This window comes from Orbicella faveolata, unplaced genomic scaffold (assembly GCF_042242905.1).
Source record: "Orbicella faveolata isolate gen_17 unplaced genomic scaffold, um_ofav_v1 contig_15, whole genome shotgun sequence".
NCBI classification, from domain to species: domain Eukaryota; kingdom Metazoa; phylum Cnidaria; class Anthozoa; order Scleractinia; family Merulinidae; genus Orbicella; species Orbicella faveolata.
Genome location: NW_028301542.1, coordinates 3,721,646 through 3,745,493, shown reverse-complemented (window position 1 = coordinate 3,745,493; position 23,848 = coordinate 3,721,646). Strand labels below are relative to the sequence as shown.

The 23,848-nt window shown below is 39.6% G+C and overlaps 1 protein-coding gene and 1 pseudogene across 1 annotated transcript; both read left to right on the top strand.

Annotated features, from left to right (window-relative positions):
• Positions 1-9,677: 9,677 nt before the first annotated feature.
• Positions 9,678-12,830, top strand: LOC149113175 (E3 ubiquitin-protein ligase TRIM45-like). Its single transcript, XM_089288001.1, has one exon. It carries the CDS (start codon positions 9,761-9,763, stop codon positions 12,008-12,010), a length of 2,250 nt encoding a protein of 749 aa, XP_089144127.1. The 5' UTR covers positions 9,678-9,760; the 3' UTR covers positions 12,011-12,830.
• Positions 12,831-15,494: 2,664 nt separating this feature from the next.
• On the top strand, positions 15,495-20,023 carry LOC149113174 (E3 ubiquitin-protein ligase TRIM45-like; annotated as a pseudogene).
• The last annotated feature ends 3,825 nt before the right edge of the window (positions 20,024-23,848 follow it).

Below are 23,848 nucleotides of genomic sequence, written 5' to 3'. Positions count from 1 at the left end.
GGTCAGCTAATACGAGGTCTGGAACCGAGACATCTTTAATACATACAGGAGGGTGCCTTGCATGCGGCTGGTGCGCCTGAAAATTGACCAATCAGGTTTAAGTAGTCAGGAAAAACTGTACTGTCCTGAACTCAATTTATGTTTATAACAGCTAAAGCATTGAAGTCGGACAACTTTTCCCACTGGAGATGGCATGGAATACTCGTGAAAAGGGGTTAATACCAAACCCATCTCAGATTGTAAACAGTGAATAATATGAAACATTTTGTGTGATCCCCAAGCATTTAATTTGGCGCCAAAAATGGGTCACCCGCGTCCGGCAACTCGCTCGTTGCTCCTCGCTCGTTGTTCGTCGCTCGTCGTTCATCGTCGGAGTATCGCCAGGTAGGATAACAGTTCTGTTATTTTGAACAAAATATCTTGTTCCTTGTCAAATTAAACCCAGAATTTTCGAGTTAGTTATTAAAAGAAGGCAAAGCAACATAAGCATTGTCTATATTTTATGAAATGTTTAAGCAAGCAACCGGGACGATGATCCTGCTGGTATACGTTGGATCAATAGTGATCTAATCAGCTTCACATGTAAAATGAAGAATACAAAAGCAAAAACTGACGCAACGTAGGATGATTTTTTGAAGGTGTACTATAATTCGGCTGGCCAAACCAGCCTTCTTCAGGTACAATGAGAATTTTACATTGGGACGTGTTTTTATGTAGCCGATATTTTCGTAATACCGGAAATACGTAAAACTAATTGACAGTGTAAATTTATTTTTTATATACATATATTTTTGTTAGCTGCAAAGAAAGCATACTCTCAATCGTATCCCTCGTTTTGGTAGGACAGCTCGGATTTGAATGGGTGCCGCTTCCATTATGCCAAAGATTCCGGGCATTTCGGTCAGAAGTCAAATGGAAAGGTCCGTGTCGCTTTCTTCCAACTGTGGCTATATAACCGGCAGCCGGTCAAGGTTTTAAGGCGGGGGTAAACATGAATTTAAGTGAAATTTTAGGAAGTTTAAAGAGGGATTAAAGGGGAAAAAAGGTTATGGAACACCACTGGTGTACGTCTACCAAATTTTAACTTCAAATTATAATTTTAAAACAACTCCAAATCTTCAAAATTTCCTATCTCCATAAATTTTACTAAACCTTTGAGAAAAACTATCTATCTCCAAATATACCTAAAAATCACCAAAAAATTTACAGAACAGCCCAAAACATAGATATGTGGGATGAGCCGAGATATTCTTGACTGCTTGAAACGTGAACGAGATATTTGCGTTAAAACCATAATACCCAGCCAAAATACGGCCTTCATGTAGACCTCCGCCTTAAATAGACTAAATGACCGGCAGTTAGACTTCGGGACGCCCGCATGGCAAGCGATACTCAGTACCACTGCGCCACCGAAACTGGCCGGCAGCTTTCGGTATTTTTTAAGTATATATCGTGTTTCTCTTACCATTATTATTATGAGCTAACCGTAAACAGGCTAACCGGAGTGCTTTATAGGCTAACTGCAGTGCTTTTTAGGCTAACCGCAGTGCTTTTTAGGCTAACCGGAGTGCTTTTTAGGCTAACCGCAGTGCCTGAACTTCAAAAATGTTTTGACTGCCGGTCATTTAGTCTATTTAAGATCTTGACCGGCTGACGGTCATTTAGACACTTCGTTCTTCCAAACGGAATATTCGGGATCACCTCTGGAAGTGGTGCACTTATTTTGGTCGGAATGTTCCGACCGAAATTTGCCGTTCCATTTTTGACAAACTGGTTCATTTCCCCACCTCTCTTCACTTATGTAGGAAATTCGGAAAAGGAATAAAAAATGGTAAGAGCCATCCCTCTTGGTTGGACCGGTTTAATCGGAAAATGTCGTTCTATTTTCCTCGGGTATTCCCACAGATTGATCCCACTGATCTCTGACCGGTCGGTTTGACATAATGAAAGCACCCACTACTCCTCGTGCTGCGCGCGCAGCCAACGTATGACGAGGGAGAGCAGATGGCATAAAATAATAAATTAATAAATCAATAAATTAATTAACCTAAATAACTAAAATAATCAACTATTTGCACACAATACATAAAGAAATGAACAAAAGTATAAATAAGTTATAGACACACCGGCCGATGGATCATTTTAAAAGAATTTTTGAAACATTTTCATAGTATATTAATGAGTACGTGTAAGTTACGACAAATGGCGTGAATTCTTTTTAAAGTCTCTTTTATTACTATTTCCTCTTTCTTTGTTTTAATACGGAGGAAAAACTTCTAAAGGCACAGCTCTGTCCAGTCTGTGTAATACTGAAAAACTTCACTATCTCAGTGTCTAGGTTGCGTAGAACAAAATATTCACAGAAAATACATGATTCCCAATTGCACAACGAAAATGGTTGAATTTTAATCAATAGACCTCCGTTTTTTTTATGCGTCTGTCCTCTTATTGACGATAAATTTTGTCATAACGTTGTCAAAGTGGCTGTGGAACCACGAGCCGCATGTCATGACGAAATTTATCATCAATAAGAGGACAGACGCATAAAAAAACTGACGTCAATTTGTCTTTCACAATAACAAGACCCCAAAATGGTCAAATGCCGGGAATAAATGAGGGGAAAAGACGCCGTAAACATTGCCGATAGCCGTAAACGTGGTAAACATTGTCAATAGCTTTTCTCGCTTTTTGATTGGCTACTTAAAAAAGGCCATAAAATCTCATTGGTTAACAAGTTGACAGTTTGACAACTGAAAGTTGAACTTGAAAGTTTGCATAGATTAACATTTTATCCGTCTGTACTCCTATTGACGATACAAATGAGCCAATCACCGCGCGAAAAATTAGACAGTTATTGTAAAATTATCGATTTCACTTATTTTGAGACGTCTTCGGACAAGTGGGAAACCTGGTGCCTCATGGTCCACTTAACATCGAGTGCTCCCGAGTTCGAGTCTGGCCGGGGACATTGAGCAAGACAGGCGTACAAGTGAGTACCGACGATTTTGATGCTGGGGGTAACCCTGCGATGGACTAGCATCACATCCAGGGGGGAGTAGAAATACTCCTAGTGACTTCATGCTACAGAAACCGGGATAAACACCGGCCTGATGGGCTACTTGACTCGTCAGTACAGACTTTGCTTACCTTACCCCAGGGCCAGTCAAATGTTCCACATCTGGCACCTCCAGGAGCCCATCACTTGATGGTGATGGGCTCCTGGTACCTCCGCCTTCCATCGGGCATAACGTTGATTTTACCTGTAAGTTGCTGTCTGTCTGTGTTTACTTTCTGCCTTTCGCACCAGTAGTTAACGAGCCTTGTAATATACCCCGAGTGGGTCACCGCTCATTGCATGTTGTGTCTTGACCTGGGGGTGGTACTTAGTTTCACTTTTCACTTTTCACCTTATGGTTTATCTGTAGACAGTGATGGTAATATCATTGTTGCTGATAAAGGAAGCCAACTGATTAAGATCTTTTCTCCTGAAGGCAAGTTCCTAATGAAGATAGGTGGGCAGGGTTCTTTTGCTTATCCTTTCCACTGTGTGCAGTGTGATAGATATCTCATAGTGTCAGACTACAAAGAACATTGTGTGAAAGTTTACGACAGGAAAGGGAACTTTCAGTACAAGTTTGGAAAGAAGGGTGGAGGGGACGGGGAGTTTAATTACCCAAGTTGTTTGTCAGTGAACAAGTCAGGACACCTGATGGTCTGTGACTCAGATAATAATAGAATACAAATTTTTAAACTAAATGGAAAGTTTGTTGGCAAGTTTGGAACAAAGGACAGGACGTTAGGAGAGTTAGCATTTCCAGTGTCTGTGGCAGTTCTAAGTAATGGCCGAATTGTTGTGTCTGACTTGGATAACCATCGTATGCAGATATTTGAGTGAGACATTGCCCTCTAACTTATGAAAGAAGTGTCATTATTTGTTCTGTTAGAGCATTACGTTTAAGAACACAAAATATTACTGTTGTTAAATTTACATTGAAAGTTAGGAGGGAAATTTTATACTTAGCTTGAAGCAAAAATGACATTTGCACTCTTTTTGTAAGTTGTGAAGATGGATGAAAATATTTGCGAGTTCAAATTGAATTTTTGACAAGTGTTCATTGTTCCAAAATGTTCAGTGTTCCCAGTACTATGATTTTTATTAAACTAGTATATTTGCTTCAGACACCAGAACTATATTTTCTCTTTCAAGGATATAAGACATCATGACATTTATACTAAATTTGTGCAATGTTGATTTTGTTGCAGTTTTCACTAGGTGATAATTATAATGACAAGCAATCTTTTATAAGGATTGCGCTTGATTAGTCAATTAACTTATTTACAAAATTTCTCAATGTTTGTATTAAGTAAGTGGAAAAACTATGCATGGGAAAAAGTTTTTATTTTATTTTTTAAATATAAATGTATCTCTAGTGTAAGTTAGCTCTAGTGTATTGTAGCTTTGGTGTATATTGCCTTATTTTTATATAATATTGTAGTTAGATTTTTTGACGGAAAAACCCAGATTGGGAGTTGATGTAAACGTAAGATTATATATGTAGTAATATCGATACTACAGGTCTGTTTATATATATTGCTGAAGTTTCAGCTAAGACTGGTGTGACATAGGATTGTATTGTAATATGGTGTATTTTAAGCATGAAAACATGTTATCTTCAATAAGAAATAAAACTGATTAATTTGTGTAAAAATTAGTGTTACTTTATTTTGAGTTTGCGTTTTGTATCGACTGACAACTCAGTATCAAAGTCAATCGAAACCGACGCTGAGCTGTTTAATTGTGCAAGTATAACCTACTGACCCGGGGAGGGCCGGGGTAGAAGACTCCCGAAATTTGCGTATCTGAATCATCCAACAAAAAGCCCCTGCCTACTGACCGATCTATCACGCACACAAAAAAATAATTTTTATTGCAGAAACTACATGAAGACGCGAAGCTTAAGCCATTTTAAAAGATTGAGCAGTTCCCAGTGCCATCTATATATTTACATTTATAAGGCCCTTGTGTAGCGAATCACGTTGCGTGTTTACCTAGTAGTTGAACAGGTAGGTAGGTAGCGTCTGCATACAAGCCAAGTGGCCCATCAGGCCGGAGCTTAGCCCGGTTTTAGTAGCATGAGGCGAATAGGAGTATTTCTACTTCCCCCCCCCCCCCCGGTTGGGATGCTAGTCCATCGCAGGGTTACCCCAGCATTGATTTCGCCGGTACCCATTTATACACCTGGGTGGAGACAGGCACTCTCAGAGTAAAGTGTCTTGCCCAAGAACCCAGATCCAGACCTCCCGATCCGGAAACGAGCGCACTAACCATGAGGCCACCGCGCCTCCCACGATATAGTCGATATAAAGTGGATCAGAAGTTACGCTAATTATCCTTATTATTACTTACATCAATAACTTGCTGTGTCTATTGTTTTTCTAAAAATAACATGTGAGGAAAACTGTTCTACCTTTCATGGAAGCATGTTAATGGTTTCTATCTGCTCGTATTAGTGTAATTTTTATGTGAATCTATAACGTCCAGCCACTACTAATGTGGTTTTCCGTTTTGACATGTGATCTATGACTAAAAAGCTTTCAAAGGAAATTATACTTATCTATTTGGCATTTGGGGGTTCCGTCGAAGAAATAATTTCAGAAAACCGCTGTGATTTCCGTTTTAAGTGGTATCTTTTAGAGGTCAAATAAGCTTGAGCCACGCCCAGTTTAATTCAAATTTTCCAGGAACATTCCTCGGCTTTTTCATAGCATGCGATCAGCTAATACGAGGTCTGGAACCGAGAGATCTTAGTATTTGGATTTCTGGGAACATTACAGATTGCCTCTTGGCAATTGCCACTTTAACTTTCTCGGCAAGCGAAAGAAATTCAAGAATTTCGGAATTTTCTCGCTTTCTCATAAACTCCGACGCTTGACCACGAGGTGAATTGCACTTAAATACAGGAGGACAGGAAAACATCGCCTTCTGAAAAGCTGCAAGTTGATGAGGCGAACAGTATCAGTCGTATCAGGTAAACTGAAAGGTAAAGTCTGCATACGAGCTAAGTGGTCCATCAGGTCGGAACTTATCCTTGTTTCTGTAGCATGAAGCGACCAGGAGTATTTCTACTCTCCCTTCGATGGAATCCTTGTCCATCGCAGGGTCATCCCCAGCAAGAAGTTCGCCACCACCCATTTGTACACCTGGGTGGAGAGAGGCAGTATGTGAGTAAAGTGTCTCGCCCAAGAACACAACGTAATGTCTCCGAGAAGGACAGTCGTATGAAGGTCTCCGTAAAATATATAAACAGAAGGTGGATGTGGTCATGTGAAAAAATAGTGGGCAGATTGCTGATGGCATAAAATAATACATAAATTAATCAATTAATTCATTCATTTTAATAACTAAATAAATTAACTATTTACCCACAAGTAAAGTGGTGAATAAATATATAAATCAGTAATAGACACACCGGCCGACGGATTATTTTAATTTCTAAAATACTTTCATAGTGTATTAATGATGTGTACGCATAAGTTACAATTAATACGGAGGAAAAACAATTCTACAGCTCTGTCCAGTCTGTTTAATAAAAACTCGGCGTCTGGGTTGGTTACAACAAAGTATTCACGGAAATTCAAGATGGGCCTAATAGCACAACAAAAACTGCGAGCGAATGCGAAAAAATAAGGGGAAGGGGGTGAGGAAAAAAATTGAAAACGATTCCTTTCCTCTCCATCCCCTCTTCTTTCTCCCCATTTTTTTCTCACCCCTCCCCACATCTCCTCATTTATAGCTCACCCGAGGTGAGCTCGTTTGCTCGTGGAAAATGGAAAGATAACGTCTGCTATTCCGGCTAACTGTAGGTTGCTCTCTGTGTGTGTTCTCTGGCTGCCTGGCATTTTTAACTCTTAGGTTATTTAGGGTAGCCAGCACCCGTAACATTTTTGTTTTCTTTTTTTAAATAATCTCTAGCATAGTTATAAATTATTTCTAACTCTGGAATGAAATAAAAGTTTTTGCTTGCTTCCTGTTTGTCTTTTGCGTCAGTAAGATGCCCCCTAATGTGCCCCGAGGGGGTCTCCTTTCATTGCATGTTGTCTCTCGACCTGGGGGTGCTACTTAGGTACCCTTTTGCTGGCTATGTGCCTCTGTCCTCCTCTGCAAGACATAATGTGACTGTGGCCACTGAAGGTCCCATCTTAGTCACTTCGAAAATGTAAATTATGCCATCCAACTTAAGGTAATTCCCCTGAAATAAAACTGCACATAGATTTTTGTTCAAACTTTGTCCAACGAATATTTATCATATGAGAACTTAAATTATAAAAAAAAGGGGGGGTGCCCATGCTCGTTAAGGAGCAGTGAGGCATTGAAAATGTCCCATTTTAGCGTTATTTAATGCTTATTACAAGAACGCATTCCAAGTTATTAAAAACTCTTTGTGAGCCCAGACTCATGAAAACACGCCTCAAACTACAGTCAATTGTTGTGTCGGACCAGGAGCCATAATCGGGATTATGGCTCCTGGTCGGACACAAATAAACTCTTTAAATGATTTTGACAGACAGCTGAATCTTTGTTAAAATATTGGAACCAAATTGCTTGCCACGGCTATCAAACTGCAAAATAGAAAAGACTACAGTGTATTTATTCAATTTTCAAACATAGAAATCAGATCAGTCTTTCTCACGCAAAGCTAATGATTAGTTGATTAAAATGACTGGAAAAAATTTGTGGTGCCCGAGCTCGTTAGTGAGCTATAGCCATTTTTCAACTGACAGAACTCAATATCAAGGCAAATCCGCCATGTTTTCAATGTGTGCATGCACGAACGCGCGCTAAAGACGCCATAAATTATGCGCAGTAGCGATGCGCAATGCAATACTGGGGAATGACCCTAAATTAGTAAATTCATATTGTGTTTGTGAATCCACGTTCTGCATGGACACTTTGACGAGGTCAGGTCGTGCAATGGCATTCAGTACAGTGGCTTTTGCAACCTCGTTCCCAGGGTCTCTCATCCTACCGCCCCCTGGAGCGAGCGAGGAGAGACTCTGGTTGGGTCTGGTCACGTGTCCTCCAGAATCTGGGAGATGACAATTAAATTATTGAAGGGATGGACGGCCTAGTAGGAATTTTGTCTATACTTAGCCCACGGGAATGCGGGATGTGTTGTCACCAAAGTAAACCAAGAACGATATGATGTTCTGCGGCAATGTCCGGCGGTAATATTCTGCAAACGCCAAGGAAAACTTATCCATCATCTGATAGAGGAAATTCAAGTCGCTGAAGGTTGTATGGTTCAGTGAAGGACGTTACATATTGTAAAAATCTCCTCAAGAGGGCGAATGGAGAATTCCACACCGCGGCCGAGGCTATGTATGGAAGATGTTTGACTCATCTTTACCTTAGAATGAAGTGTAGGTCTTGTTACCGGCGATTAAATAATTTTAGAGAATTCAGGGCCTTTTAATTGATCACCTAAAGCCAAAGTCACTTCGAAAGGAGTGAAAGGGTGAAAAGATTTATTGAAGTTTAACCGCGCCGTCAATTTGTTTGTTACAATAACAGGGCCCCAAAATGGTCAAATGCCGGGAATAAATCAGGGGAAAAGATGCCGTAAACTTGCCGTACAATTTCATTGGTTAACAAGTTGACAGTTTGACGGCTGAAAGTTGAACTTGAAAGCTTGCATAAATTAACATTTTATCTGTCTGGACTCCTATTGATGAAACAAATGAGCCAATCAGCGCGCGAAAAATTAGACAGTTATTGTAAAATTATCGATTTCACTTATTTTGAGACGTCTTAGAGCAAGTGGGAGACCTGGTGCCTCATGGTCCACTTAACATCGAGTGCTCCCGAGTTCGAGTCTGGCCGGGGACATTGAGCAAGACAGGCGTACAAGTGAGTACCGACGATTTTGATTCTGGGGGTAACCCTGCGATGGACTACAATCCCATCGAGGGGGGAGTTAGAAATACTCCTAGTGACTTCATGCTACAGAAACCGGGATAAACACCGGCCTGATGGGCTAATTGACTCGTCAGTACAGACTTTGCTTACCTTACCCCAGGGCCAGTCAAATGTTCCACATCTGGCACCTCCAGGAGCCCATCACTTGATGGTGATGGGCTCCTGGCACCTCCGCCTTCCATCGGGCATAACGTTGATTTTACCTGTAGGTTGCTGTCTGTCTGTGTTTACTTTCTGCCTTTCGTACCAGTAGTTAACGAGCCTTGTAAGATACCCCGAGTGGGTCACCGCTCATCATGGCATGTTGTGTCTTGACCTGGGGGGTGGTACTTAGTTTCACTTTTGCAAGCTATGTGCTATTGTCCTCCAGAACCCCAGCCCACTTCAAGACAAGACTGTGTGGCAGACTAGAATCCTATCTTCGTCACTTCGAACATGTAAATTATAACATCCAACTTTAATTAGTAAATTTATATTGTGTTTATGAATCTTCGTTCTGCATGGACTCTTTGACGAGATCGTCGCCCTAGGATGGCTTTCAGTGGCTTTTGTACACCTGTCAGCGAAACTGGGTGTAGCTTGGTTGCATTCCATGAAATCAGAAACCGAAGAACATCTATTAAAAAACAAAGTTCCTGATTGGTTCTTACAATGAAAAAGAATATCATAATAAACAGTCAGGATTCTTAGAAAAGCTAAAAATAGAAAGTCACAAGACTTCATTGTTTGGAGTTGTATTCCACCACGAAGACCTTGCTTCGCTCGCTTGTTTCTAAAGACAACATGGATATCAAAACGTTCCTCCATAATCTCCGTGAAGAAGTGTCTTGCTCGGTGTGTTCCGATATATTTACCGATCCGAAACAGCTACCATGCTTACACAGTTTCTGTCTACACTGCTTGAGACAATGGCATAGGACGAGCCATGGCTGCGACACCATCAGATGCCCGAAATGTCAAGCCGTTAGCAGAGTACCTGAAAATGGCGATCTGAAAGATCTTCCAACCAGTTTTTATCTCAATGGCTTAATTGATGTGTTGGCAATCAAGGAATGCAAAAAGAGCCCAGTAAGATGTGGAAATTGTGACAAAAAAAGCTCCGAGACTTCTTATTGTTTCCAATGTTGCATATTTTATTGTCAAGAGTGCGTAACTGGACACAACATAATGCGAAGCAATAAAGATCACCGTGTTCTGGCACTCAAAGACTTTCAAGACAAGGACTATGAGGATGTGTTAAAGCGACCAGCTTTTTGCCACAAGCAAGGGCATACGAAAGAAGAACTAAAATTCTTTTGCAAGAACTGTGAAACGGCAGTTTGCCAAACTTGTGTCCTGTTAGAACACGGAGGACATGTTCTGAACTTAATCCAAGAAGAAGCAGAAAGACAGAAGATTCACATGAAATCTATAATTGAAACACAGAGGAACAATTTAGAAGCAAAGACGGACATGATTCGTCAGCTTGATGAAGACTACGCTAAGCTCGCACAACGAGGCGAAGACGTGAAGAGAGATGTTCAAAACACTGTTGACAATTTGATTGCCGTCATTGAAGCGAAGAAACAAAATATTTTCTCAGCCGTAGAAAAGCAAACAAGCAAATCGCTTGAAAGGCTGACAAAGCGTAAGAACAAGATCGAGGAACAAATAGCGGTCATAGAATCATCGCTAAAAAAGGCTGAAAAACTTTTAACGGCAAGTAACGCTGAAGTTGCACAAGTCAAGAAATCATTGGAGATAATCTTCCAAGGAGTTGATCAAACCGAGCCAACTGATGGTGACCCTGAAGGTCTTCTAGTGCGTTTAACTTTCGTGGAAAATCAAAAGCTGTTAAACATTGTCCACAACACCGAAGAAATTGGTTCTTTGGAAATTATGCACCAAACAAAAGCAAGTCAGTGCATCGCTGAAGGCAAAGGCCTCGAAGAAGGAACTCTTGGAAGTGAAGCACAATTTGTTCTGACGACAAGAAACGCTCAAGCAAGACAGTGTTACAACAAACATGACCGTGTAACGGTAGAGATCAGGGATGAACAAGGACGAGAATGCGCGACGGAACTACGAATAAATGACAATAAAGATGGAAGCTACAAGGTTAGGTATTCTCCAAAAGAACAAGGCAGATACAAAGTGACAGTAAAAGTAAACGGAGGACATGTTCTCGGCAGTCCGTTCACTGTTAAAGGACAGCTATTTCAGGTCAGACCTGTTTTATCTTTTGGAAAAAAAGGTTCGTCGGTTGGAATGTTTAATCGTCCCTGGGGGGTGGCAGTGAATGCCCGGGACGAGATAGCTGTAACTGATCATGCGAACCAGAGAGTTCAAATATTCAGTAGTGATGGAAATTACTTAAGATCCTTTGGTCGGCAAGGTAACAAAAACGGGGAAATTAATTTTCCAGCGGGAATAGCATGTCATAAAAATGGAAATATTTTCGTGGTTAACAATGGTAATTCTAGAATCCAGATTTTCAGTGAGGAGGGTGAGTACGTAAGTTCGTTTGGCGGGGAAGGAAGCCTTGATAGTCAGTTCTTTAATCCTCGTGGTTTATCTGTAGACAGTGATGGTAATATCATCGTTGCTGATGCAGGTAACAAACTGATTAAGATCTTTTCTCCAGATGGCAAGTTTCTAATGAAGATAGGTGGGCAGGGTTCTTTTACTTTCAGTCCTATTCACTGTGTTCAGTGTGATAGATATCTCATAGTGTCAGACATCAAAGAACATTGTCTGAAAGTTTACGACAGGAATGGGAACTTTCAGTACAAGTTTGGAAAACGTGGTGGAGGGGACGGGGAGTTTAATTATCCAGGTTGTTTGTCAGTGAACAAGTCAGGACACCTGATGGTTTGTGATTCAGGTAATCATAGAATACAAGTTTTTGAACTAAATGGAAAGTTTGTTGGCAAGTTTGGAACAACGGGCAGTAATTTAGGAGAGTTCCAGAATCCAAAGTCTGTGACAGTTCTAAATAATGGCCGAATTGTTGTGACTGACATGAATAACCATCGTATACAGATTTTTGAGTGAGACGTCGCCCTCTCTAACTTATGAAATAAGTGTCATTATTTGTTCTGTTGGAGCATTAGGTTTAAGAACACGAAATATTACTGTTGTTAAACTTTACATTGAAAGTTAGGAGGAAAATTTTATACTTAGTTTGAGGTAAAAATGATATTTGCACTCCATTTGTAAGTTGTGAAGATGGATGAAAACATTTGCGAGTTCAAATTGAATTTGTGACAAGTGTTCATTATTCCAAAATGTTCAGTGTTCCTTGTTATATGATTTTAATTAAACTAGTATATTTGTTTCAGACACCAGAACTACATTTTCTCTTTCAAGGATATAAGGCATCATGACATTTGTACTAAATTTGTGCAATGTTGATTTTGTTGGAGTTTTCACTAGGTGATAATTATTATGACAAGCAATCTTTGATAAGGATTGTGCTTGATTAGCCGATTAACTAATTTACAAACTTTCTCAATATGCTTGTCTAGTAAGTGGAAAAACTATGCATGGGAAACATTTTTGATTTTAATTTTTATATTTAAATGTATCTCTAGTGTATTTTAGCTCTAGTGTATTGTAGCTCTGGTGTAATTTATATTGCCTTATTTTTATATAATATTGTAGTTAGATTTTTTGACTGAAAAACCCAGACTGGGAGTTGTTGTAAACGTAAGATTGTATATATAGTAATATCGATACTACAGGTCTGTTTATACATTGCTGAAGTTTCAGCTAAGACTGGTGTGACACAGGATTGTATTGTAATATGGTGTATTTTAAGCATGAAAACATGTTATCTTGAATAAGAAATAAAATCAATTAATTTGTGTAAAAATTAGTGTTACTTCATTACGCGTTTTTGGTTTCTATCAACTGACAAGTCAGTATGAAAGTCAATAGAAACTGAGAGTGAGCTGTTTAATTGTAAAAGCATACCCTACTGACCTGGGGAGGGTCGGGGCAGAAGACTCCTGAAATTTGCGCATCTGAATTCATGCAATAAAAAGCCCCTGCCTACTGACTGATCTATCATGCACTCAAAAAAATAATTTTTATCGCAGAAAGTACATAAAGGCGCGAAACTTGAGCCATTTTTAAAGATTGACCAGCTGCCACTATCGATCTTTACGAGGCCCTTGTGTAGCCAATCACGTTGCGTGTCTACGTAATAGTGGATCAGGTAGGTAGGTAACGTCTGCATACGAGCCAAGTGGCCAATCAGGTCAGAGCTTAGCCCGGTTTCGTAGCATGAAGCTACTAGGAGTTTTTCTACTCTCCCCTGGATGGGATGCTAGTCCATCACAGGGTTACCCCCAGCATTAATTTCACCAGTACCCATTTAAACACCTGTGTGGAGAGAGGCACTGTGAAAGTAAGTGTCTTGCCCAAGAACAACACAATGTCCCCGACCAGGGCTCGAACCAGGACCGCTCGATCTGAGGACGAGCGCACAAACCATGAGGCCACTGCGTCTCCCGCAATATAGCAGATGTAAACTCGATCAGAAGTTATGCTAATTATCCTGATTTTTACTTACATCAATAATTTGCTGCCTCTATTGTTTTTCTAAAAATAACATGTGAGGAAAACCGATCTACCTTTCATTGAACATGTAAATAGTTTCTATCTGCTTGTACTGGTGTAATTTTTATGTGAATTTTTCAATAATGAAAGTTCTCTCCATTTGGCGCGAAATTTTATTACGTCACCGAATATGCGCGCAACCAAGTAGATCATAGTCTCTTCATGCGAGCCGCTCCCAGGCCCTTGTTATTTGAGCTCGTTGCCTGCTGGGTCTCGCCTTGCTAACAGGGCAACTTTTTCGATGTGAGACGGTTTTTTTTTCCTTCTAAAGTAGATTGTTGGCATGAATCTATAACATCTAGCCACTACTAATGTAGTTTTCCGTTTTGACATGTAATCTAGGAATTTAAGGTTTAATCTTGGCTAAAAAACTCATCCATTTGGCATTTGGGGGTTCCGTCGAAGAAGCAATTTCAGAAAACCGCTGTGATTTCCGTTTTAAGTGGCATCTTTTAAAGGTCAAATAATGCTTGAGCCACGCCCAGTTTAATTCAAATTTTTGACGAACATCCCTCGACTTCATCATAACTTGCGGTCAGCTAATACGAGGTCTGGAACCGAGAAATCTTAGTAAACCTTTTGGAGTTCTAGGAAAATTACAGATTGCCTCTTGGCAATAGCGAAAGAAATTCAAGAATTTCGCAATTTTCTCGATTTTTCTTAAACTCCGACGCGTGACCACAAGGTGATTTGCAAATAGTTATAAATACAGGAGAACAGGAAAACATCGCCTTCTGAAAAGCTGGGAGTTGATGAGGTGAACAGTATCAGTCGTATGAGGTAAACTGAAAGGTAAAGTCTGCATACGAGCCAAGTGGTCCATCAGGCCGGAGCTTATTCCGGTTTCCGTAGAATGAAGCGACCAGAAGTATTTCTACTCTCCCTTGGATGGGATTCTAGTCCATTGCAGGGTTACCCCTAGCATTAAGTTCGCCGCCACCCATTTGTACACCTGGGTGGAGAGAGGCACTGTAGTAGTATAGTGTCTTGCTTAAGAACACAACACAATGTCCCCAACAAGTACTGTCGTATGAAGGTCTCCGTAAAAATATATAAACAGAGGGTGGATGTGGTCAGTTTGGACGAGAGTGGGCAGGTTGCCAATGGCATAAAATAATACATAAATTAATCTATTAATTAATTTCAATGCTTCAATTAATTAACTATTTACACGCAAATAAAGTAATGAATAAATATATAAATCAGTAATAGACACACCGGCCGACAGATTATTTTAATCTTAAAAATACTTTCATAGTGTATTAATGATACGTACGTATAAGTCACGATTAATAGGAGGAAAAAAAATTCTACAGCTCTCTCCAGTCTGTTAAATAAAAACTCGACGTCTGGGTTGGTTAGAACAACGTATTCACAGAAAATACACCATGGGCCTAACTACACAACAAAAATGATTGGATTTCATTGCATCTGACTTAACGTATTTGCTAGTCCAATGTTCCACATATGGTACCTTAGCCTTCCATCGGGCATAACGTTGATTTTTAACTGTAGGTAGCCTGTGTTGCAGGCGATCATTTCCAAAAGCACGTAAAGGAAACGAAACTGCGAGCGAATGCGAAAAAATAAGGGGGAAGGGGTGGGGCAAAAAATGAAAAACGATTCCTTTCCTCTCCACCCCTTCTTCTTTCTCCCCCATTTTTTTCCTCACCCCTCCCCACATCTCCCCATTTATGACTAACCCCAGGCGAGCTCGTTTGCTCGTGGAAAATGGAAAGGAAACGTCTGCTATTCCGGCTAACTGTAGGTTGCTGTGTGTGTGTGTTCTCTGGCTGCCTGACATTTCTCACTCTTAGGTTATTTCGGGTAACCAGCACCCGTAACATTTTTGTTTTTTTCAGTAATCTATAACATAATAATAAATTATTTCTCACTCTGAGGTGAAATAAAAGTTTTTGCTTGCTTCCTGTTTGTCTTTTCCGTCAGTAAGACGTCTCCTAATATATTCCGAGGGGGTCTCCCCTCATTGTATGTTGTGTCTCGACCTGGGGGGGGGGGGGTTGTACTTAGGTTTCTTTTTGCTGGCTTTGTGCCTCTGTCCTCCTCTGAAAGACGTAATGTGACTGTGGCCAATGAAGGTCCCATCTTAGTCCCTTCGAAAATGTAAATTATGCCATCCAACTTAAATTAGTAAATTCATATTGTGTTTGTAAATCTATGTTCTGCATGGACACTTCGACGAGATCGTCCTATAATGGCTTCCAGTGCCTTGTAGATCTGTCAGCGAAACTAGGTGTGGCTTGGTTGCATTCCTTGGAATCAGAAACCGAAGAACATCTACCAAAACAAAGTTCCTAATTGGTTTGTACAATGAAAGATTATCATAATAAACGGTCAGGATTTTCAGAAAAGCTAAAAAAGCAAGTCACAAGACTTCCTTGTTTTGAGCTGTATTCCACCACGAAGACCTTGCTTCGCTCGCTTGTTTCTAAAGACAACATGGATATCAAAACGTTGCTTCATAATCTCCGTGAAGAAGTGTCTTGCTTGGTGTGTTCCGACATATTTGCCAATCCGAAACAGCTGCCATGCTTACACAGTTTCTGTCTGCACTGCTTGAAACAATGGCATAGGACGAGCCATGGCCGCAACACAATCAGATGCCCAAAGTGTCAAGCCGTTAGCAGAATACCTGAAAGTGGCGATCTGAAAGATCTTCCAACCAGTTTTTATCTGAATGGCTTAATTGATGTGTTGGCAATCAAGGAGTGCAGAAAAATCCCAGTAAGATGTGGAAATTGTGACAAAAAAAGTTCTGAAACTTTTTATTGTTTCCAATGTTGCATATTTTATTGTCAAGAATGCATAACTGGACACAACATCATACGAGGCAATAAAGATCACCGTGTTCTGGCGCTCAAAGACTTTCAAGACAAGGACTATGAGGATGTGTTAAAGCGACCAGCTTTTTGCCGTAAGCAAGAGCATACGAAAGAAGAACTGAAATTCTTTTGTAAGAACTGTGAAACGGCAGTTTGCCAAATTTGTGTCCTCTTGGAACACGGAGGTCATACTCTGAACTTAATCCAAGAAGAAGCAGAAAGACAGAAGACTCAGATGAAATCTATGGTTGAAACACAGAGGAACAATTTAAAAGCAAAGAAGAACATCATTCGTCAGCTTGATGAAGACTACGCTAAGCTCGTACAACGAGGCGAAGACGTAAAGAGGGATGTTCAAAACACTGTTGACAGTTTGATTGCCGTCGTTGAAGCAAAGAAACAAATATTTTCATAGCCGTGGAAAACCAAACAAGCAAATCGCTTGAAAGTCTGACAAAGCGTAAGAACAAGATCGAGGAACAAATAGTAGTCATAGAATCATCGTTAGAAAAGGCTGAGAAACTTTTAACGGCAAGTAACGCTGAAGTTGTACAAGTCAAGATATCATTGGAGATAATCTTCGAAGGAGTTGATCAAGTCGAGCCAACTGATGGTGACCCTGAAGACGTTCTAGTACGTTTAACTTTCGTGGAAAATCAAAAGCTGTTAAACATTGTCAACACCGAAGAAATTGGTTCTTTGGAAATTCTGCAGGAAACAAAAGCTAGTCAGTGCATCGCTGAAGGCAAAGGCCTCGAAGAAGGAACTGTGGGAAGTGAAGCACAATTTGTTCTGACGACAAGAAACGCTCAATCAAGACTGTGTTACAACAAACATGACCGTGTAACGGTAGAAATCAGGGATGAACAAGGACAAGAATGCTTGACGGAAGTACGAATAAATGACAATAAGGATGGAAGTTACAAGGTTAGCTATTCTCCAAACGAACAAGGCAGATACAAAGTGACAGTAAAAGTAAACGGAGGACATGTACTCGGAAGTCCTTTCACCGTTAAAGGACAACTAAAACAGCGAAAACTGAATTTCTGATTATTGGCTCCCGTCAACAACTTGAAAAAACATCTATTGATTCTATTATCATTGGCGACACTGTCATTAAACCGTTAGAAAGCGTCCGGAACCTTGGGGCCTGGTTCGATGCTCATATGCGAATGAATGTTCACATTGGCAAGATTTGTAGCAAGGCTTTTCGCGGACTATACAACATAAGACAGATCAGAAAATTCCTTACCGCGCAATCCACAAAGACACTGATCCACGCCTTTGTATCTTCGCACCTTGATTACTGCAATGCACTTCTATTTGGTCTACCTAAATACCAGATTGGTCGTTTACAGAAAGTTCAGAATGCCGCGGCTAGAGTGATTTTTCGGATTGCGAAATTTGATCATGTCACACCCGCTCTTATCGACTTACATTGGCTCCCAGTATCGTTTAGAGTTCAGTTTAAATTGCTTCTTCTTGTTTACAAGGCACTACACAACCAAAGTCCTTCCTACATAAATGATCTTTTATCCCTGAAACCAGCTACTAATTACGCTCTTCGTTCGTCTGCAAAATCTCTTCTGTTTGTTCCAAAAGTCAACTGCTCTACACTTGGGGATCGGGCCTTTGCTCATGCTGCACCTGTTTTATGGAACTCGCTGCCATTAACTGTAAGAACAAGTAGCAGCCTCGCCATTTTCAAAAAGCAACTGAAAACATTTCTTTTTAAGAAAGCTTTTGACTTGTGGAAATAGTTTTAAAGTTTAGCATAGTTGTTGTAATAGTTTTAAAGTTTAGTGATTTCCATTTATTCATTTATTTTAACTTAATGTAAAGCGCTTTTGAGTATGTTTGTATAGTTCTAGCGCTATACAAGTCTATTATTATTATTATTATTATTATTATTATTATTATTATTATTTCAGGTCAGACCTGTATTATCTTTTGGAAAAAAAGGTTCGTTTGTCGGAATGTTTAATTTTCCCTGGGGGGTGGCAGTGAATGCCCGGGACGAGATAGCTGTAACTGATTGTGCGAGCCACAGCGTTCAAATCTTCAGCAGTGATGGAAATTCCTTAAGATCCTTTGGTCGGCAAGGTAACAAAAACGGGGAATTTAATTGTCCAAGGGGAATAGCATGTCATAAAAATGGAAATATTTTCGTGGTTGACAGTGATAATTCTAGGATCCAGATTTTCAGTGGGGAGGGTAAATACGTAAGTTCGTTTGGTGGGAAAGGAAGCCTTGATAGTCAGCTCTCTAATCCTTATGGTTTATCTGTAGACAGCGATGGAAATGTTATTGTTGCTGATACAGGTAACAAACTTATTAAGATCTTTTCTTCTCAAGGCAAGTTTCTAATGAAGATAGGTGAGCAGGGTTCTTTTACTTATCCTATCCACTGTGTTCAGTGTGATAGATATCTCATAGTGTCATACCACGGAGAGCAATGTGTGAAAGTTTACGATAGGAATGGAAACTTTCAGTACAAGTTTGGAAAGCGGGGTGGAGAGGACGGGGAGTTTAATAACCCAAGTTGTTTGTCAGTGAACAAGTCAGGACACCTGATGGTCTGTGATTCAGGTAATCATAGAATACAAGTTTTTGAACTAAATGGAAAGTTTGTTGGCAAGTTTGGAACAGAGGGCAGTAATTTAGGAGAGTTCAAATGTCCAAGGTCCGTGGCAGTTCTAAGTAATGGCCGAATTGTTGTGTCTGACACCATTAACAATCGTGTACAGATGTTTGAGTAAGACATTGCCCTCTCTAACTTAGGACAAGTGTCTTTATTTTTTTGTTAGAGTAATAGGCTTTATATTACTATGTATGTACAAAACTTATTGTGAAAGAAACTTTTCATATGTACATTGAAACTCAGAAGGGAAACTTTATACTCATACTTAGCTTAAAGCAAAAATGACATTTGCACTCTATGTAAGTTGTGAAGATGGATGAAAATATTCGTGAGTTCAAATCGAATTTGTGACAAGTGTTCATTGTTCCAAAGTGTTTAGTGTTCCCAGTGCTATTATTTTAATTAAACTAGTATATTTGCTTCAGACACCAGAACTATATTTTCTCTTTCAAGGATATAAGGCATCATGACATTTATACTAAATTTGTGCAATGTTGATTTTGTTGCAGTTTTCACTAGGTGAGGCGGATAATTATAATGACAAGTAATCTTTGATAAGGATTGTGCTTGATTGGTCAATTAACTGATAAACAAAATTTCTCAACATGCTTGTCTAGTAAGTGAAAAAACTATGCATGGGAAAAATGTTTTGATTTTAATTGTTATATATAGATGTATCTCTACTGTATGTTAGCTCTAGTGTATTGCAGCTCTGGTGTATATTGGCTCATTTTTATATAACATTGTAGTTAGATTTTTTGACCGAAAAACCCAGATAGAGAGTTGTTGTAAATGTAAGATTGTATATATAGTAATATCGATACTACAGGTCTGTTCATATATTGCTGAAGTTTCAGCTAAGACTGGTGTGACATATGATTGTGTTGTAATATGGTGTATTTTCAGCGTGAAAACATGTTTTGTTGAATAAGAAATAAAATTAATTAATTTGTGTAAAAATTAGTGTTACTTCATTTTGCGTTTGTGGTTTGTATCGACTTACAACTCAGTATGAAAGTCAATAGAAACCGAGAGTGAGCTGTTTAATCGTAAAAGCATAACCTACTGACCTGGGGAGGGCCGGAGCAGAAGACTCCCGAAATTTGCGTATCTGAATCATCCAACAAAAAGCCCCTACCTACTGACTGATCTATCATGCACACAAGAAAATAATTTTTATTGCAGAAACTACATAAAGGGGCACAGCTTAAGCCATTTTTAAAGACTGACCAGCTCCCACTGTCTCAGTCTGTATCGATCTTTACGAGACCCTTGTGTAGCCAATCACGTTGCGTGTTTACCTAACAGTGGATCAGGTAGGTAGGTAACGTCTGCATACAAGTCAAGTGGCCCATCAGGTCAGAGCTTAGCCCGGTTTTAGTAGCATGAAGCGACTAGGAGTATTTCTAATCCCCCCTCCTATTGGGATGCTAGTCCATCGCAGGGTTACCCCAGCATTAATTTCGCCGGTACCCATTTATACACCTGGGTGGAGAGAGGCACTTTCAGAGTAAAGTGTCTTGCCCAAGAACACAGACCCAGACCGCCCGATCCGGAAACGAGCGCACTAACCATCAGGCCACCGCGCCTCCCACAATATCGTCCATATAAACTGGATCAGAAGTTACGCTAATTATCCTTATTTTTACTTACATCAATAACTTGCTGTGTCTATTGTTTTTCTAAAAATAACATGTGAGGAAAACCGTTCTACCTTTCATTGAAGCGTGTAAATAGTTTCTATCTGCTTGTACTGGTGTAATTTTTATGTGAATTTTTTAATAATGAAAGTTCTTTCCATTTGGCGGGAAATTTTATTACGTCACCGAATATGCACGCAACCAAGTAGATCATAGTTGCTTGGCGCAACCCGTTCCCAGGCCCTTGTTATTTGGGCTCGTTGCCTGCTGGGTCTCGCCTTGCCTACAGGGCAATTTTGTCGATGTGACACGGTTTTTTTCCTTCTTGAGTAGATTGTTGGCATGAATCTATAACATCCAGCCACTACTAATGTGGTTTTCCGTTTTCAAATGTAATCTAGGAATTTAAGGTTTAATCTTGGGTAAAAAGCTTTCAAAGAAAAATATACTTATCTATTTGGCATTTGGGGGTTCCTTCGAAGAAATAGTTTCAGAAAACCGCTGTGATTTCCGTTTTAAGTGGTATCTTTTAGAGGTCAAACAAGCTTTAGCCACGCCCGGTTTAATTCACATTTTCGACGAACATCCCTCGACTTTTCTCATAGCATGCGATCAGCTAATACGAGGTCTGGAACCGAGAGATCTTAGTAAACCTTTTGGAGTTCTGGGAAAATTACAGATTGCCTCTTGGCAATTGCCACTTTAACTTTCTCGGTAAGCGAAAGAAATTCAAGAATTTCGGGATTTTCTCGATTTCTCATAAACTCCGACGCTTGACCACGAGGTGAATCCCACTAAAATACAGGAGGACAGGAAAAACATCGCCTTCTGAAAAGCTGGGTGTTAATGAGGTGAACAGTATCAGTCGTATGAGGTAAACTGAAAGGTAAAGTCTGCATACGAGCCAAGTGGTCCATCAGGTCGGAACTTATCCTGGTTTCTGTAGCATGAAGTGACCAGGAGTATTTCTACTCTCCCTTGGATTTGATCCTTGTCCTTTTCAGGGTTTCCCCCAGAGTGAAGTTCGCCGTTGTTGAAGACCTAAATGTAATAACTGACCTTAAATGTAATAAACTCCTAAATGTAATAACATTTGGCCTTAAATGTAATAAACTCCTAAATGTAATAACATTTGGCCTTAAATGTAATAACACCTAAGTGTGACAACATTTGGACTTAAATGAGATGGTTTATAATCACACCATCATTGACGTCATCAAAGGCGTCATTAATCAACTCACTGTTATTGCATAAACCACGTGATCTGTTGCACCATCTGTCATCTCATTAAAAGGGTTCTTTTATCGCAACGAGTAACATGTGTTTTCGGGTTTGTCACCTGACTGATGACGTCATTGCACTCAGTTATAGCGGAGCTCTGCAGCGGCCCGAATCTAAGGGCTACAGAGCGGAACTTGGCGGCCATACTCCAGAAATATGTCAACGTTAAGATTATCGTCAGCTTATATCCTATTTGATATTGGGCATCCATGTTATGGCCAATTGACAGTTGTCAAAAAGGTATTCGCTGACCAGTATCACATGACTATTTCACGGGCTTACGTATTCTTTTATTTTGACCGCTGATTAGGTAATTGTTCTCCACTGGATCGCGGGCTCAAGTCCTATTTTTAATCTGTCTATGGTCTCTAAGTTCAGATTTAAATTAAAAATAAAACGGGAAGCACTGCTTTTAGGCTTGGCTAAATCTATCAAGCATTGGAGTGATATTTTATGGTTTCATTTTCGAATGATGAGATATCCTGGGTCTCAACTGGACAAAGTTCTTATTGTAATTATATATGACTTTATTAATTTTAGTTTATTAATTTTGAACTCAAGGCTATCAAGGATATAAAATTTATAACAGCTAACATGCATCAACGGAGGTAATTTTTTAAACAAATTATGTATTGAAACAACATCAACATTTAAACATTAACAGTTCTGTCCATTTCTTTGCAGTGAATGGTTACTCTTTTGTCTCTTTTCCTCTTCAGCTTTGTCAAAAAGTCAGTATTTGTTACTTTTCTCTAGACACAACTAACACTAACAAAAAAAGTAAAAAGTTTGTAACGATACAACATCAGTGTTTAAACATTAACAGTTCTGTTGACTTCTTTTTATTGAAGTTTGTTTTTTTAGCCGGTTTTTTTGCTTCATCGAAAGGTCACCATGAGTTACTTTTTTTTCCAAAAAATTCTTTTGATGACACACCAATCGTATCCGTCTTTCCTAATCTCCAACCAGGCATTGGCCCATTTTGGATCGGAAATGATGCTTTTTAATTCCATGATCAGACCGCTTGAGGTACCATATAAAAGGCATTTAAACCATGAAACGACAACAGCTATTTCAAATGCACCTTGCGTCGCGTCCTGGTGACGTTGTCATCACGGCATCCGGTACCACTGTGATAGTTTTGTCTGGAATTGTTGTTTGGACTGATCAGGTTGTGATTCAAGAACGGACCGATAAATCGCTGGCGTCTTGAAAATATTTTCTGCGGAACTATATTGGTTAACAAGTAGATTTAGAAACAAAAACGTCACGCTATTACCAACCTATCGAAATTTGTTTGTATGAGAAGGAATTTAAAGGCTGGAATAAGGATTCCCGCTTACAGGGATTGTGTGTAGTGTCACGTGATTATTTTACTAAACAACGAGGTGGTTACGTCAATGATGACGTTTGTGTAACGTTGTTTCATTTAAGTCCAAATGTTGTCACACTTTGGAGTTTATTACATTTAAGGCCAAATGTTATTACATTTAGGAGTTTATTACATTTAAGGTCAGTTATTACATTTAGGTCTTCAACAGCCGTCACCCATTTGTACACCTGGGTGGAGTGAGGTACTGTGTGAGTAGAGTGTCTTGCCCAAGAACACAACGCAATGTCTCCCAGAAGGATAGCCGTATGAAGGTCTCCGTAAAATATATAAACAGAAGGTGGATGTGGTCGTGTGAAAAAAAGTGGGCAGATTGCTAATGGCATAAAATAATACATAAATTAATCAATGAATTAATTAATTTCAATAACTAAATAAATTAACTATTTACACGCAAGTAAAGTGATGAATAAATATATAAATCAGTAATAGACACACCGGCCGACGAATTATTTTAATTTCAAAATACTTTCA

Excerpts from the sequence above, each read along its gene's own strand:
- LOC149113175 (XM_089288001.1), top strand. The coding sequence starts at position 9,761 with ATGGATATCAAAACGTTCCTCCATAATCTCCGTGAAGAAGTGTCTTGC.